Source organism: Sphaeramia orbicularis, chromosome 24 (assembly GCF_902148855.1).
Source record: "Sphaeramia orbicularis chromosome 24, fSphaOr1.1, whole genome shotgun sequence".
Classification (NCBI taxonomy): domain Eukaryota; kingdom Metazoa; phylum Chordata; class Actinopteri; order Kurtiformes; family Apogonidae; genus Sphaeramia; species Sphaeramia orbicularis.
In genome coordinates, this window is record NC_043979.1 from 33,761,485 (window position 1) to 33,776,569 (window position 15,085).

General features: G+C 35.8%; 1 protein-coding gene across 1 annotated transcript in view; it reads right to left on the minus strand.

The window, feature by feature from the left end:
- ppp2r5a (protein phosphatase 2, regulatory subunit B', alpha isoform) overlaps positions 1-15,085 on the minus strand; it is a 68,784-nt gene that overhangs the window by 10,929 nt on the left and 42,770 nt on the right. Inside the window, exons 5-11 of the mRNA XM_030127795.1 lie at positions 7,946-8,076; positions 7,188-7,247; positions 3,315-3,423; positions 1,740-1,793; positions 1,497-1,547; positions 1,278-1,397; positions 308-435 (exon numbers count right to left, since the gene is read on the minus strand). Coding sequence (XP_029983655.1) covers positions 308-435; positions 1,278-1,397; positions 1,497-1,547; positions 1,740-1,793; positions 3,315-3,423; positions 7,188-7,247; positions 7,946-8,076 — 653 coding nt within the window. The remainder of the gene's footprint in view (positions 1-307; positions 436-1,277; positions 1,398-1,496; positions 1,548-1,739; positions 1,794-3,314; positions 3,424-7,187; positions 7,248-7,945; positions 8,077-15,085) is intronic.

Here is a 15,085-nt window from a genome sequence, read left to right on the forward strand (position 1 = left end):
CAATGTCAGTAGCAGCGCTTTGTTCCAGTCAGACTAATGACAACGACAATAAAGCACATTTACAAAAGGAACTAAGAACTGGAATGGGATTATTAAGTACTCGTATCGGTACTCGGTATCGGCAAGTACTCAAATGTAAGTACTTGTACTCGGTCTGGGAAAAAGTGGTATCGGTGCATCCCTACTTTCTAATGTTAAAAAGGTGATTAATAAGTCGGATGTACATGTTAAGAGTCTCTGAATGGGTCTTGACGCTGCAGAGTAAATATTGAAAGTATAGTAGAAGTAGTTTAATGAAGGTACGTACGGATTCCAGTGCTCTTTGGAGATCCTGTACAGACTACCGAACATGATGGGGAGGACCTTGTCGATGTTCTCCTCTATGAGGCTGAGAATGTACTCGTTGTTCCAGAAATACAGCGCACGCTCAGCGACCTGTGATGGAAACAAAGACATAGTGAAAATTAGAACTGTAGCTAAGGACTCATTTTATTGTTAATTATTCTGTTCATTGTTTCTAATGTCTGTAGCACCAACAGGCAATACGTGGTGCATTCAAGTACACTTGGTAAACTCAGAAATCTACAGTTAAATGACTGTGGAGGTACAGTACTGTGCAAAAGTCTCAGGACTATGTTGGATTTAAGGATTTCAGGTTGATTTAACAGTGTACAGCTATAACTGAGTGATAACATTACATAAACAACTGTATTTATCATATACAGGAATTTGTTGGTTTATTTTCATTTTCTTTTTATCTTAGGCACATATGGGTGTATACTGTTGTATACGCTGAATTATAACCTACAACAAAACGGAAATAAAATGTGTTCTAATATTGTGGTGTTTGTCATCATGACATATAAATAATTGCCTACGTCAGTTTTTTTGCATTTGCTAAAAAATCTGAAGAAATGACTTGGGCAATTATTAATAAAACAACGACATTCGATTTAACTGTCGATTGACAATATTGTGTTTTTGTTGTCAATTTATATACAGCTTATTGCTATATTAACTTTGTAAAAAAAAAAAAAAACATGTCACACGCTTTTAAAAACTTTGCCTCATATTTGTAGAGAAAACCCCCCTGATGTTTACAATAAAAGTTGACTTTTCCCGACTCACACTGGTCTGATAATTGTTTCCAAAGCTGTCTGAAAAACAAACTCTAGCATTCAAGAGGAATATGTCAAGTTTTTCAGGCTTTTGACTTATGACAGCTGAACTCTTTGGTCCTCTCAGACTTCTATGTTGGTCGTTTGTCTTGTGCGTACCTGAAAATGCGGATTGGCCACGCATTTCGAGATCTGTTTGAACAGCGGCTCCTGAATTTTCTTGAACTGCGTTGGCTCGATGACATCCAGAATCTCCTCGATTTCACCGAGGAACATCACCTGATTGGGCAAAAGGAGCAGAGCATGAAGCAGCATTAAAGCCTGGCTGACTGCCGCTGCTCTGTGTGTATTTTAGGTGTGTATTTATAGATACCGCACCTCTTTCTGGCTGCAGGTTTTGGGCCAAAACTTGAGCAAACCACGAATCACCTGCACAGAAAACAGAGGGTTTTTTTTCAGAATTTCTCAGTGAAAAAAAAAAAAAAAAACCCTTTGGCAGTTTGTTTGAGTGGGAGGTTGGTAGCAACACACCAGATATTTCTCTGCAGTGTAGACTAATTTAGCGCTCCAGGCTTTGTGCTTTAAGTGGGTGGAAAAAGCTAAAATAGAACAAAACTGTACCGGTTCAGTGAGTGTAGGATCCTTCTCCAGGAACTGGACGACACAATAAGCCAACTGGAAGACACAAAATTAACACAGATATGACTCATAATATATGAAAAATGCACAATGTATATAGAGTGTGGATTATATACAACATCTAGTATCAGACATGTGAATATAGAGAGCATGGATGGATATACTTAAAATATAAACTCACATTGTGGGAGGAGCAAGAAACTGCAACTACTATGGCATATATAATTTTTTAAAACATGCACTCTCACTTCAGAGCCACTAGAAGGTGCTATTGTACAGAGTTTACTCCACACAAAGCTGAGAAAGAGCTCATAAACATCTGTGTGGTGTTGTGATGCATTATATCAAGTATTTTCTGTGAATTATTTAAGCATAGAACCCCAGAGGGATTATGTCTCAGGAGAATAAAAGACCCAATACTAATTATATAGTTACTGCACCTGTTCATAGAAAACAGACAATCCTTTAGTGCTACGAAAAATACCCTACTTCTCTTCTACGTCTCTTTTTCTTCATGTATTCACTATTTCAATTCAAGTTGGGGCAGAAAAGTGGTCATTTGACAAACATTTCTCAATGCAATTTAACATAGGTGTTGCCATCGGATAAAAACACTCAAAAAATCAGACATTTATCATAGAAGAAACAGGTTTTAACTCCGCTATCTCAAGTAGATGTATTAATACACTATGCCTGCACTGATACATTAATTGAAACTTTACTGTGACATAAAAAATGTTGTCACACCTGTGCTTTTTCATCTAAAATATTTTTTTTTAAAAATTGAATTTGAATGCCACTTTTTCATCAGTTTTTGAAACAATAATCCTCAATTTTAATCTGAGCTTTAATGAACATCTACAGTCATGGGAAAAATGATTTAAGGCCACCCTTGTTTTCTTCAATTTCTTGTTCATTTTAATGCCTGGTACAACTAAAAGTACATTTGTTTGGACAAATCTAATGATAACAACAAAAATAGCTCATAACAGTTTAATTTCAGAGCTGATATCTTGCCATTTTTCATGGTTTTCTTGATAATAACCAAAATCACTTCAGTTCTCACATCAATAGCTATGGCACTGTACTGCCAAAAACAGTGCTTTTAGGCATTCCATGTTTTCTTTTCGGTCTGTTTTAGTCACGATACACACTCGAGTTAGTACTTGATTGCATAACCATTGTTTTTGATGACTTTTGATGGTCTAATAATTTTCCGTATATGATCAGTAAATTAAATAAGGGAAAATACATGACTGTCACTTAAAAATGCAAAATAGAGTATAATATTGGAATAAATGATGATAAATCACTTAAGAATGATTAAAAATAGTGAGAAATTCATTTGGGAACTGACACAAAAGCAACATTGGGTCTTTACGGGTTATTATAGAGTTTATTTTCTCCTATTTGTGTATTATTTATTGATTTCTTAAGGACATACTTTTTTTTTTTGTAAGATAAGATCCTGCTCCTTTTTGTCATTTAATTACTTCATTTTCAGCTTTGCAAGTATCTTTCATGTGATGTGTTATAACTCTGGAGACTTGAATGTACCTGTGCGTGGAAAAGGGCCAGTGCTTTGGCCGTGTGCAGCGGGATGAGCACCTTCATCAGGAACTGCTTATGCTCCGCCTTCAGAGGCAACGCAAACCCGTTGATGATACTGTAAACAAAAAGCATTTGACACGACTGCGACGACACAAAGACAAAACCACAGCATGAACTGAACGCTGTCTGCAGGATCAGAGCAGGGCACAGCTGTGAAGAATCAGCTCCTGACATGGAACAGAAATACGCCGAGACTTGGCTGGAATAACAGTATCAAAAGGACAGAAAAGGAGCCTGGGGTGCCTTTTAGCTCATGAGTGCAGGAGAGCACAGCGGGGGCCATAGGTACCCTACTGAACAGACCACATCCAGACCTTTTAGCATAGACTGTCTCAAAGCTAACCAAGACGCAACGTAGACTCTTTATGACATTCAGGATCAAGACTGCAGACAGATCAAACAACTTGCGGACTGTTTTAAACTATATTCACGACAATAAGGCCATCTACGCTACATTCCCACTGCAGGTAAAAGGGGCCCAAATTTGACTCATATCTGACTCTTTTATTACAGTCTGAACAGCTCAAATCAGACCCAGGCCACTTTCATAATAAGAACTCTGGTTTTCTTCCTGTTCTACTGCTTCCCTCAACGCAATCACTTCCCATAATGTGCAATAATTCCTCAAATGTCAATTATGTGCAATAAGTATAACCCTGCAATAATATTCTGTCCTGCAATAACAATGCAATATTGATTCAATATTTATCAAAAATAAATGCACTATTTTTATATAGACCTGGTTCACAGGTATACATATTGTTTTACGTAGATACACATACTGTTTTTATATGAAATGCATACTGTTAATAGAGATACGTGCTGTTTCATAGATACATACTGTTAATATTGTTCTTACATATACTGTTAATACTGTAAATTGCGCCTATTCATATTTTATCCAGCTTATTTTTTATTCTACTAAGATCTATTCTTATATTGCCTTGTTAAATCAGAAATGTTTTATTATATTTTCTTATCTTACTTTTAGTTTTTGAAATTTTATATTCACTCTATTCTTATTTCTGTAGCACAAGTGTTTGTATATATTGCTGTACTGACTGAAGTTGCAGTCTATTCTATTCTATTCTATTCTATTCTATTCTATTCTATTCTATTCTATTCTAGGTCCTAAATTGGATATATATGTAATGATTTGTTATTCTATTCTATTCTATTCTATTCTATTCTATTCTATTCTATTCTATTCTATTCTATGTCCTAAATTGGATATATATGTAAAGTAAAGTAAGTAAAGTAAAGTAAATTTTATTTATAGAGCACTTTTCACAGACAGAGTCACAAAGTGCTTTATCAATTCAAATCAGAATCAAATTAAGTTTACAGAGACCCAACAGAATCCTTCAGGGGCAAACACTTGTGATTGGTGACAGTGGCGAGGAAAAACTTCCCTTTAACGGGCAGAAACCTCGAGCAGACCCAGACTCCTGAAGGATGGCTGTCTGGATGATGTAATGATTTGTTATTCTATTCTATTCTATTCTATTGTATTCTAGGTCCTAAATTGGATATATATGTAATGATTTGTTATTCTATTCTATTCTATTCTATTCTATTTTAGGTCCTAAATCAGATACATATGTAATGTTTTGCAATGTGACCTAAAAAACAAAGTGGCCTAAATCTGACTTTTTTGCCCATATGTGATTTTTAGACCGTCTGAACAGCACATATCAGACCCAGACCATTTTCAGATGGGGTCCTAAATCAGATATGTGACTTCAGTCTGGACGGCCGTGACCCGTTTCATCTAACTGTTACGTCACTGAAATGCAACAGATGTCACAATTCTGCACCGGAAGAGGCGGAGCCCGACAAGAACCATATTTACTTCTGTAAACAGTGTGCTGTGTGTGATGTTGTGATGTTCTTCTACAAGTCTGATGGAATTATAATGTGCACAAACATGCAAAAAAATATTGGATTTAGGCAAAAATCGGAAGTGAGCCTGAAGCAGCTTGACTTGAATTACATCCTACTTGAATTACTATGTATTATTATTATTATTATTATTATCATCATCATTTTATTACTATTCATATCATTTTTAGTCACTTTAACAAATTTTTATTCCTTTATCTTCTCTTTATCTTTCTATTGTATTTGATGCCTTTCGTCTTAAAATATGAATTATATCTTATCTTAAGACCTGCAGTGTGAACGGAGCACAAAATTTGTACTTGACTGGAAGAATAAAACAATTCATTACAGTATTTTACTTTAAATTTATGAAAGCATGAGATGTACACATCAGATTCACTTAAATGTTTCTATGATGAATTCTTGGCAAAACATGCTTTTTCTTTTCACGTACCAAGGTCATGGAATGTGTTCCAAAACACTGTGACACTGAAAACACTTCCTTCTTCCAGTTATTTCACAAACTGTGTGTTGTGACAGAAGTGTTGTAAAGAAATGCTACTGCTTTACATGAACTAGACCGACAGGTGTGAGTTACTATATGTCACTTTCTACTTTCACTTAAGCTTTGTCAACTCACGGGTCACAGGCTTATTCTCAGCGAGTTTATTACACATTTTTTCATGCTTTAACATTTGAGGTCTTATTCTTATTTTAACACGTGTGCATTGAAGATTTGCTATGCTAAAGCCGACTAATTTTATGACGTTTTCTCAAGAAAAGATTAATCATAAATGTATCACTGAGTGTGTTAAACATGTATTAGGAGGATTTTGTTCCATTCTTTGATCGTGTAAAGGTGGAGAAAAACAGGAAATGCATGAAAACGACATAGTCAGATGTGATTCAAACCAGAAACTTGCTGCTCGAGGCTCACGTGTTATGAATGAACCTTTATATGAAAATTATGAAAAACTACTACGGATGTACCTCCTCCATCTCCATCAACTGTTTTTAAATCTCTTCTTAAAACCCACCTGTTCTCCTTGGCCTTTTAACACTCTTGCAATGTTGACATTTTTGTTTCTGTTTCTATGTTTTAACTTGTTTTCTTGATTGGATTTTATTATTTCTTAATGCTTTTATTAATTTTTTTTATTGTGCTTTTAGTGTTCTGTACAGCACTTTGGTCCACTGTGGTTGTTTTAAAGTGTTTTATACATAAAGTTGGATTGGATTGGACCTTACTGAAAAATCACGTTACTTTGCACATTACAGGTTATTTTTGCACCTTATTGTTTGATCCTGTTTATACGGAAAAAGATTAGGGCCATTGGAATAAAAAAGAAAAAAAGTTCCAAAATATATCTTTATTATTATTATTCTGAGTAAAAAATGAGAATTCTGAGAAAAATGTCAGAATTCTAACTTTAACCTCTGAATTCTGACTTTTTTTCTCAGAATAATAATAAAAAATATATAATGGACCTCAATTTAATTTTTTTTTTTTTTTTTACAGTGTCCCTAATCCTCTTCTGTATGTTTGTCCAGATTTTCTACAGTTCTTTTATATCCTGCTAATTTATTATGTATAGTGTGTTTGCTCTTGTATTCTATTTTTATACTTATATTTTATTTTTACTGTTCGTCATGCTGTTGCTGCACAACAATTAAGTCTATCTATCTATCTATCTATCTATCTATCTATCTATCTATCTATCTATGTCCTCATAACTCAACTGTTTTCAAATAAAATATGATCATTATATAATTAACGATTCTTTACACATGTTTAACAGGGTGACAAACTTAAATGTTACCTGAAATCTTCGCGAGGATTTAATTACACACTCAGACATATAATCCTGTGGGGAGCAGTTAAAGGTGATTATTCTGTGCGAGTACATGTCACGAGACTTTATTATTAGAATTACTCACCTTCCAAGGATCTCCAGCAGTTCAGCGACTCCATTGAAGTGCTCGGATTCATAGATGAATCTGCAGCAGAGACAAACAAAAGGAGAGCAGGCGTTATGATATAAAAGGTGCAGAAAAGGAAGTAAAATACATGTGGTTTTGAACTAATGAGCATCTTTTCCGGCTATCTGAACAATAATCAGACAGATAAACCTTTGGCTACAGGCCTTGAATTGCTGCTAATCTTATGTAACTTAATGATCCAAACATCCCATTTCCATCAGTCTGTGCACTCAGGGTGTGCAGAGACGGAGCCTGACAACTGTGGCACTATTTTTATCCTCAGTGGCAGATGGTCAAAGTGGGTGCACCCGTTTTGCCACCTTGCCTGTTGGAAACGACATCAAGTGGCCCCTGTTTCAATCATCTAAAGCCCTTTGTCACGCAGCAACAGGAGCGCTCAAGAAGGAACACGCTGCCGCTGCTGCTGAGAATGTAAAACGCCTCCATCTGCACCCCTTCCTCTCTGATGACTGTATTTGGGCTGAAGGTGGATTACAAAGATTATTTCCAAAAAAGCAATAACACATTTCGCAGGAATGATTCGCACAATGTGTTATTTATACGCCGGAGATGAAAACCACAATTATGACAATACAAAGTGTTTGTGACATGTGTGGGCGTCGTCAGTGTGGTTCTTAATCTGCGTGTATTAGCGGTGCATCGTTTACACATTAAAAAACAGCTTTGTGTTCTGTCGCCGACGCGTCGACGCTCACCGCAAGAAAATGTTGTTGATTTGTTTCCTGATGAAGGCACGCAGCCCTAAGAACTTCCCATAAATCCGATGCAGGATGGTTTTCAGGAAGTCCCTCTCCCTGGGGTCTTCACTGTCGAACAGCTCCAGAAGCTGCAAAGACACAAAGACACTTGAAATCAGCCATTTTTAGGTTTAATTTACTTTATTATTACTGGTCAGATCCAGTTCTGAAAGTGGTTGAATAACAGTACATCGTTATATCTAAACTAAATCAATATCAGACATCATCTTGTCTGAGCAGGACTAAAGGCGTAGGATGAAGCTTGAGTTTATTCTGCCAACCTTTAACATTTAACCACACTGCTGTTTTTCCCCATAGAGCAGTGAAACCCAACGCTAAATTTACATATTATATAGTGAAGGCAGCATAAAGCTAAACATAGCAGAACAGCTTTCTTAAGCTTTATTTGGGACCATTTTAACTGTGAATCAGCCATGTGTGTAATTTGTAAAGTAAAAATTCCCAAAATACCTACTTCTATTTCAGCAAATGCAGAGTCCTGTGATAACACTGGTCTACTTTTTTCTTTTTTTTTTTTAAGAAATTATCTGCCTCAGAGGTTAAATGTGCTAAATTTTATGTATTTTAATAAGATTAATTGGAAAACAAATGACAGCAGTGCTGGTTTGCTGATGTTTTCAAGGTATATGATAAAGTGTTATTACACATATATACTGGTTTATGTACATTTATGCAATATATTTATAAACCTTCCACTAGATAGAACCTGTAAAGTGAATGTATTGTCATGTGCAGACAGTAGATCTGGTAGCTCTGAGACAAATATTCCTTTTGAATAAAACCCAGTCTTTTGTTAATTCTCGAATTTCACATTTTGACCCAAGACTGTATCTTGGAAACTTCAGCCAACCACCATTTTGACTTTATTTTTCTTCATCAGTGATTCACACAAGGTAAAATTTCACTACTTTTATTCTGGAAGCATTTTATTTATAGACCAGTGTAACATTATTGCCAAAATTCAAATGGCTATATCTGTAATTTGGTGGAATATGTAACATTTGTTGTTTCCTCCACATGTTCATTCTACCCATTGACCTTATTTTCATGATGAACTTAAGTATTTTAGGTGGAAATCGAGGAGGCTCATGTTGCGATACGGCATGGATAATCCCTGAAAGGACAAACTAAATCCTTCAGAAGATAGATAACATACAAGCAGCTACGGTAATAGACAGGTCTAGGCCAGGAAAAAACTGCCAATTTTTCCAGTCATGGTTTTCTCATTTGATTCCGGTACTTTGAGACATGCTCTTCAAAACAAGCTTGAATTTTGCCTCAAATTCAATATGGCCGTCAAAAGTCCAAAATGGCCACCAAAATACCTAAAATGCTATCTAGAAGAAACCTAATGGGTGAAATTGTGAATTTTTTTCACTAATTTGTAATGTTAACAGCCTGTAAACCAACAAACAGATCACAGACATCGCAGTTGGCGGCCATCTTGAATTTGTGTCGTGAGCTACCGACCTAATTTTGAATCTTATGGCATATTTGGATTTCTCACCCCTGAAAACCTTGGGATATACCCAAACTTATAGCCGTATCTCCACCAGAGCAGGAACAAGGTTTCTGCAGGTATCAGCAAATCTAATTTAATGCTTTTTAATGCTGTTTATAATGTCACTTTAAACAAATTTAATGCCCACATCCAACTGCAGATACAGTTTTATATATAGTTTTAAGATGGTTTACTATCGACAGGATTTAACCAGGTTCTGAATGTTCCTCTTCTAATCACTTCTGCTGAAACTTGCATTTTCCCATGTTTCTGACATTTGCTAATATTCCCGCCGCTCTTTCGCCACAGCATGAGCACGCTCACAGCACGTTGCATTCCAAGCATCTGGTGTTGATGACTTCGTGCATCGGCCATAAACAATAGCTAATTAAAGGGTTCGGTCTGTCAATCATCACACTGTACTTCCCATCAAAATTATTAAATGTTTATATAATCAAAATAAATCGACAAACAATGCTTTTTTCTATCAAGTGTATTTAATTTTTAATGCCTCTGGACATCAAATTTAATGCTTTTTAATGCCATTTAAGGCCTTAATTTTCACAAAATCTATTTAATGACTTTTAACGCTTTTAATGACCCGCATAACCCTGAGGAGATATAGTGATTTTCCAAAAAGCATGGTGGGCCCGGCAGCCATATTGGATTTAACCACCAATGGCGAACTATTGAGGCATCTAACAAGTTGGGTCATTTACCGGCTACTATCATTACAAATTAGTGAAAAAAAAAAAAATCACCATTTTACCTAGCAGGCTTCTTCCAGGTAATATTTTAGGTATTTTGGCAGTCGTATTGGAATTTTGACAGCAAAATTCAAGATGGCCCCAGAGCTTATTTTGAAGAGTATGGCTGTTTCTCAATACGCATTCTTGTCCGTTCTTATGAAACGTCATCAGTCGCGGCCCAAGCACTGTTCCAATTGCAAGTTCGCATAAACCAACAACACATGGAATACCCGGACGTTGTTCTTGTCAGCTAGCTTAAACCAAGGATGCACTAGCTGGTGACTTGTGTAGACTCGGCTGGCAAAATATCCCAAGATGCACTTCATACTACTCTCGAATGCTACGACAGCTTCTGATAACTTAATTCAGAAATGTTTTTGACAACATGACCGTCACTGGATGATATGATATAATGTTAGAACATGAGCGAGAGGCAGAATAGCGAGAAATACGTCTTTATTATCATGATATGGGATTCAACAAAATGTATTAAAGTTTGGAAAAATATATAAAATGTATAAATCACATGTAAATACTAGTACAAATGTACTGAAATCAAATCAAGTGACATTGTGGTGATTTGAGGGAAATGCGTTTAGGGAGCAGATGGTGTAAATACAGCAGAGAAAGGGAGGAAAGTTCATAAGTACGCAGCTGTTCCAATTACAGATAGACTTGCATTCTTACAAAATACATTTTCTGAGACCGTTCTTACCAAGACTGTACTTGACGAGTTCGCAAGACCATACTCTGCGTTCTTGAAATTGAGAAAATGGCCTATATCTTAAAGTACCAGAATCCAATGATAAAACCTTGACTGGAAAAATTGGCAATTTTTTTCCTGGTCTGGACCTGTCTATAAGGAACATTTTTCCATCTTTCAACATTTATCTGTAAGCGGTGAACCTGCCCTTGACATCAGAACTGGGGAATAAAGTCAGTAAATTCAAGTTAAAAAAAAACAGACTTTCTGAATTATCTGAATTATTATCTGCTCTCTTGTAGTAGAACAAAATCACACACAGTCAGAGGAAGCGTTTTGCTCTGATTATTATTTGTCTTCAAATTCCTTAAGGTTAAATCCACATTCATTGAAGAGCAGCACATTTTCTATTTGTAATAAACCTTTTTCTTGCAGGTCTTTTGTGTCATATAAAGATGGAATCAGTGCTAGTTTTCTAAGCATTTCCACTTGGTATGTAATGTACAAAACTATGAATGAGTATTTGGTTTTTGTGCAGTACTCCAGTGGATTCAGGCTGTTTTGGTTCGATATGATTTATGTGAGATTTTCAACATTGTTTGTGGTCTATTACAACTCCCAAGAATTTGTTGAGTGTCTTTTGTGGGTGTTTTAGTGAATGAATAATGCACAGTCTTCTGTCTTCATGCTGTGGAGCTATTTATATCAAGACTACGCTCACACAGAAAACTAAATGGGCCAAATTGAGCTTCCGACTACATTTTATCAACACTAAACAAGCCTGAAAGTGCATATATTGTTCTAAAAAGTGAGGCTGTGATTATGCATGAGGAGATTATACTCTTACAATAGCATCAGCGGAAACAGACTATATAAATACACTGAGCTGCTTTCACTGTGAGGCAGACAACTACGCATAAAAATATAAATTATTAAGTTATATCTCGCCATTTACAACCATCTTATATAACACACATTCAGGATTTGTGCCCGACTGCTCTGTCACGAAATAGCAGCACAGGTCGAGTCGTAATTCTGCTAAATGTTCGTTGCAGCCGAGTCAATTGCATCGAGTTCAAAGGGAATTTTCTGAGGCTCAGATCAGCTTCACAGAGTGGTACTTATCTCCCCTGTAGCACGCCATCAGCACCTTGGTGACAAGGCTGGCGTGCTATTTTAAAACCTGCGTTTACCCTGGAAAGGTTTCATCACACTCACGGCGTTCCTCTGCTCGGGTCTAGTTCACTACTTTGTCAAACGAACACGTCAAACCGCCGGGATTTCAACAGGTGTCTGTGTCCACGGTAATGCTTACTCACATTTCCATTAAGACTTCCATTAAGAACCACTAGAAATTAGAGCCCGACCGATTAATCAGCCGGCCGATTAATCGGGCCGATTATAGCGTATCACCAATTAATCAACATCGGCCAATATGTAGCCAATGTAGCTGATATATTAACTTTTTTTTGCTGTGTGGAGATTCTGTCGCTTGCTGCTCCTGTGTGTGTGTGCTGCCCGGAAAATAAGAGGAACTTTAAAGCGAGTTAGTGAGACAATGACAATGACGCTATCACCCCCCACCCCCCACCCCCCTCCAAAAATCACAAAAGTAAATTTGTCCAAATTATGGTTCAAGGAGAAAGTTAGTTTTTCCATATTGTATATTTCTTTAATAATTCCAATCCATTCCTTCTGATTTTGGTTATTATCAAGAAAACCATGGAAAATGGATAGATATCAGCTCTGAAATTAAACTTTTATGAGCTATTTTTGTTATCATTATATTTGTCCAAACAAATGTACCTTTACTTGTACGAGGCATTAAAATGAACAAGAAATTGAAGAAAACAAGGGTGGTCTAATATTTTTTTCCATGACTGTACCTACCTACCTACAACTCCACCTTGTAAAAAAGACTAAATGTTGAAAAATGGGTTTAAGTGCAACTGAATACACCATTTATCTATCAGCAGATAATACAATCTTCTTGTCTCCAGGACAGAACAAAAGGCGTATCTGTATTCGTGTGTTTGTTTACTGGCCTTGTGAAAGAAATCACGGGTCGATGCCCATTTTCAAATTGGCATCACAATGAATAGAAAAGTGGGATAATCATAAACGCTAGGCCTGCACAATGTGAGAAAAATCTAGAATGTGTAAGTGATGATTTGTGATAAATACATGATAGAACTTTGCATTTGCTGCCATATTAACAGTACTTGATCTGAGGGTGTGTATGTGTGTGTGTGTGTGTGTGTGTGTGTGTGTGTGGCAGGTCGTCTGATTGGTCAAATGGATTTGATCGCACACACATTACTGCCAAGTAGTGAAAACGACAGATCAGGTTTCAGGTGATGATAAACACAGTAAAAGTAACTAATGGAACCTAGAGACAACATGACTAAGCTGAAAGAAAAACCTATTTTTACAATTTTCTTCAAACCAAGGGTGTTAAAAAAATCAGAAAATGAAAATAGTAAACTGTGAGACCACGTAGTTAATATTTTCGTGTCAGTGGCCAACACCTCATCACAGGTGAATTTATGATGTTAAAATCAACAACAGATGGGAAAAATGAAGTGTTTTCAAGCCCAAATTCAAAGTGGGTATAAATGCTTAATGGTAATAATACTATAGGGAATTGAATCATCAATAAAGTCCGAAATAAATCTCAACAAAATCAGCAAAATAAAGACCAAAAAAGGGACAAATTGTACAAAGTCGTTGTCACTTCTGATGGACAGTCTTAACAGACACTCTTCATCTCCTATTTCTTTCCCATTTTATTTTGACAATGACATCATTTAATGACTAGCCACATAATTGGGGCTTGTAACAGCTGGAAAATATGTTTTAACTTGAGAGTACCCCAATTTTATTTATTTATTTATTTTTGCCCTCATTCATGGTCAATGAATCCAGGCCTCAATCTGGTTCTGTAGGTCAAACATTCACCTGCTGTGTGACAATATCTGACACTTGTTTGAGTTGAACTTGGTGACTAAAAGGATGAGGTTTTCACTTTTTTTATCAGTGAAGATAAAATGAGACGGGTGCTGGAACGTGGCTTTGTACTGAAACAAATCTAATTCAGACATGCCTGAGGATATGTCGATATTCAATCGCAAGAAGTCACCTTATGATCCAGGTCTGTCCACATCTACACATCTGTGCATAAACCCACCAGTAAACCTTTATATATCCTGTATCTACAAGGTTATACATCTCTAACTTATAACCTCATAATTCTAATTACAACTATATTTTTCCACATTTATTGTGTATATTTCTTTAATTATCATATTGATAATATATTGTCTAGTATATATTGTACAAATTGCTGTTCTAATTTTGTGTCTAATAGAGTGTTTTAACATGTACATATATATGTTTGTATATTTAGAGCTTTATATGTATAGAATTTGTTTTTTTTGTTGTTGTTGTTGTTGTTGTTGTTGTACTGATGATTTCTTTCCTGCTACTTTTTATTATACTTGAATGAAGCAAATGTAACATCCAATAATTTCACCCTGGGATTAATAAAGTATTCTGATATTACCATATATTCATAATATGTTGCATACATTTCTTTTCTTTGCTGTTTTGTATATTGTCAATATTTTTCAGTATATATTTTCAGTATAACTTTGTGTGATATTTTTATATAATCTTTCTTTTTGCACTTTAAGACTTTGCTGCTAAACAGAAACAAAACTTTTAAACTGGTTTTCATTGTTCCTATAACAGTGATAATAAAGACCTGTTCTATTCTATTCTATTCTATGGCAATATTCAGCCAAACATACTCTTAGAAATAATTTCAATCAAATCTCAATCAATCTCTAAATTCATTTCATAGCTGCTGATAAATTAATTCACTGGGTCATTACTGAGATTGCGTTTTAATTAAATTCCCCTTAAAGGCTTATCTTCCTAGTTGACTGAAGTGCTCTGCTGACAGATAAGTGGAGGCGAATAAAAGCTACATATCTAAGTGAAGGTTCCTGTGACACTGACTGGACACCGCTCATCTGTGTTTCACAAAGCATGAAAACAATCGGAGCATCTAAAACCACAATCACGTGTAAATGTGATCAGGCTGGAAATAATAAAACATAGTC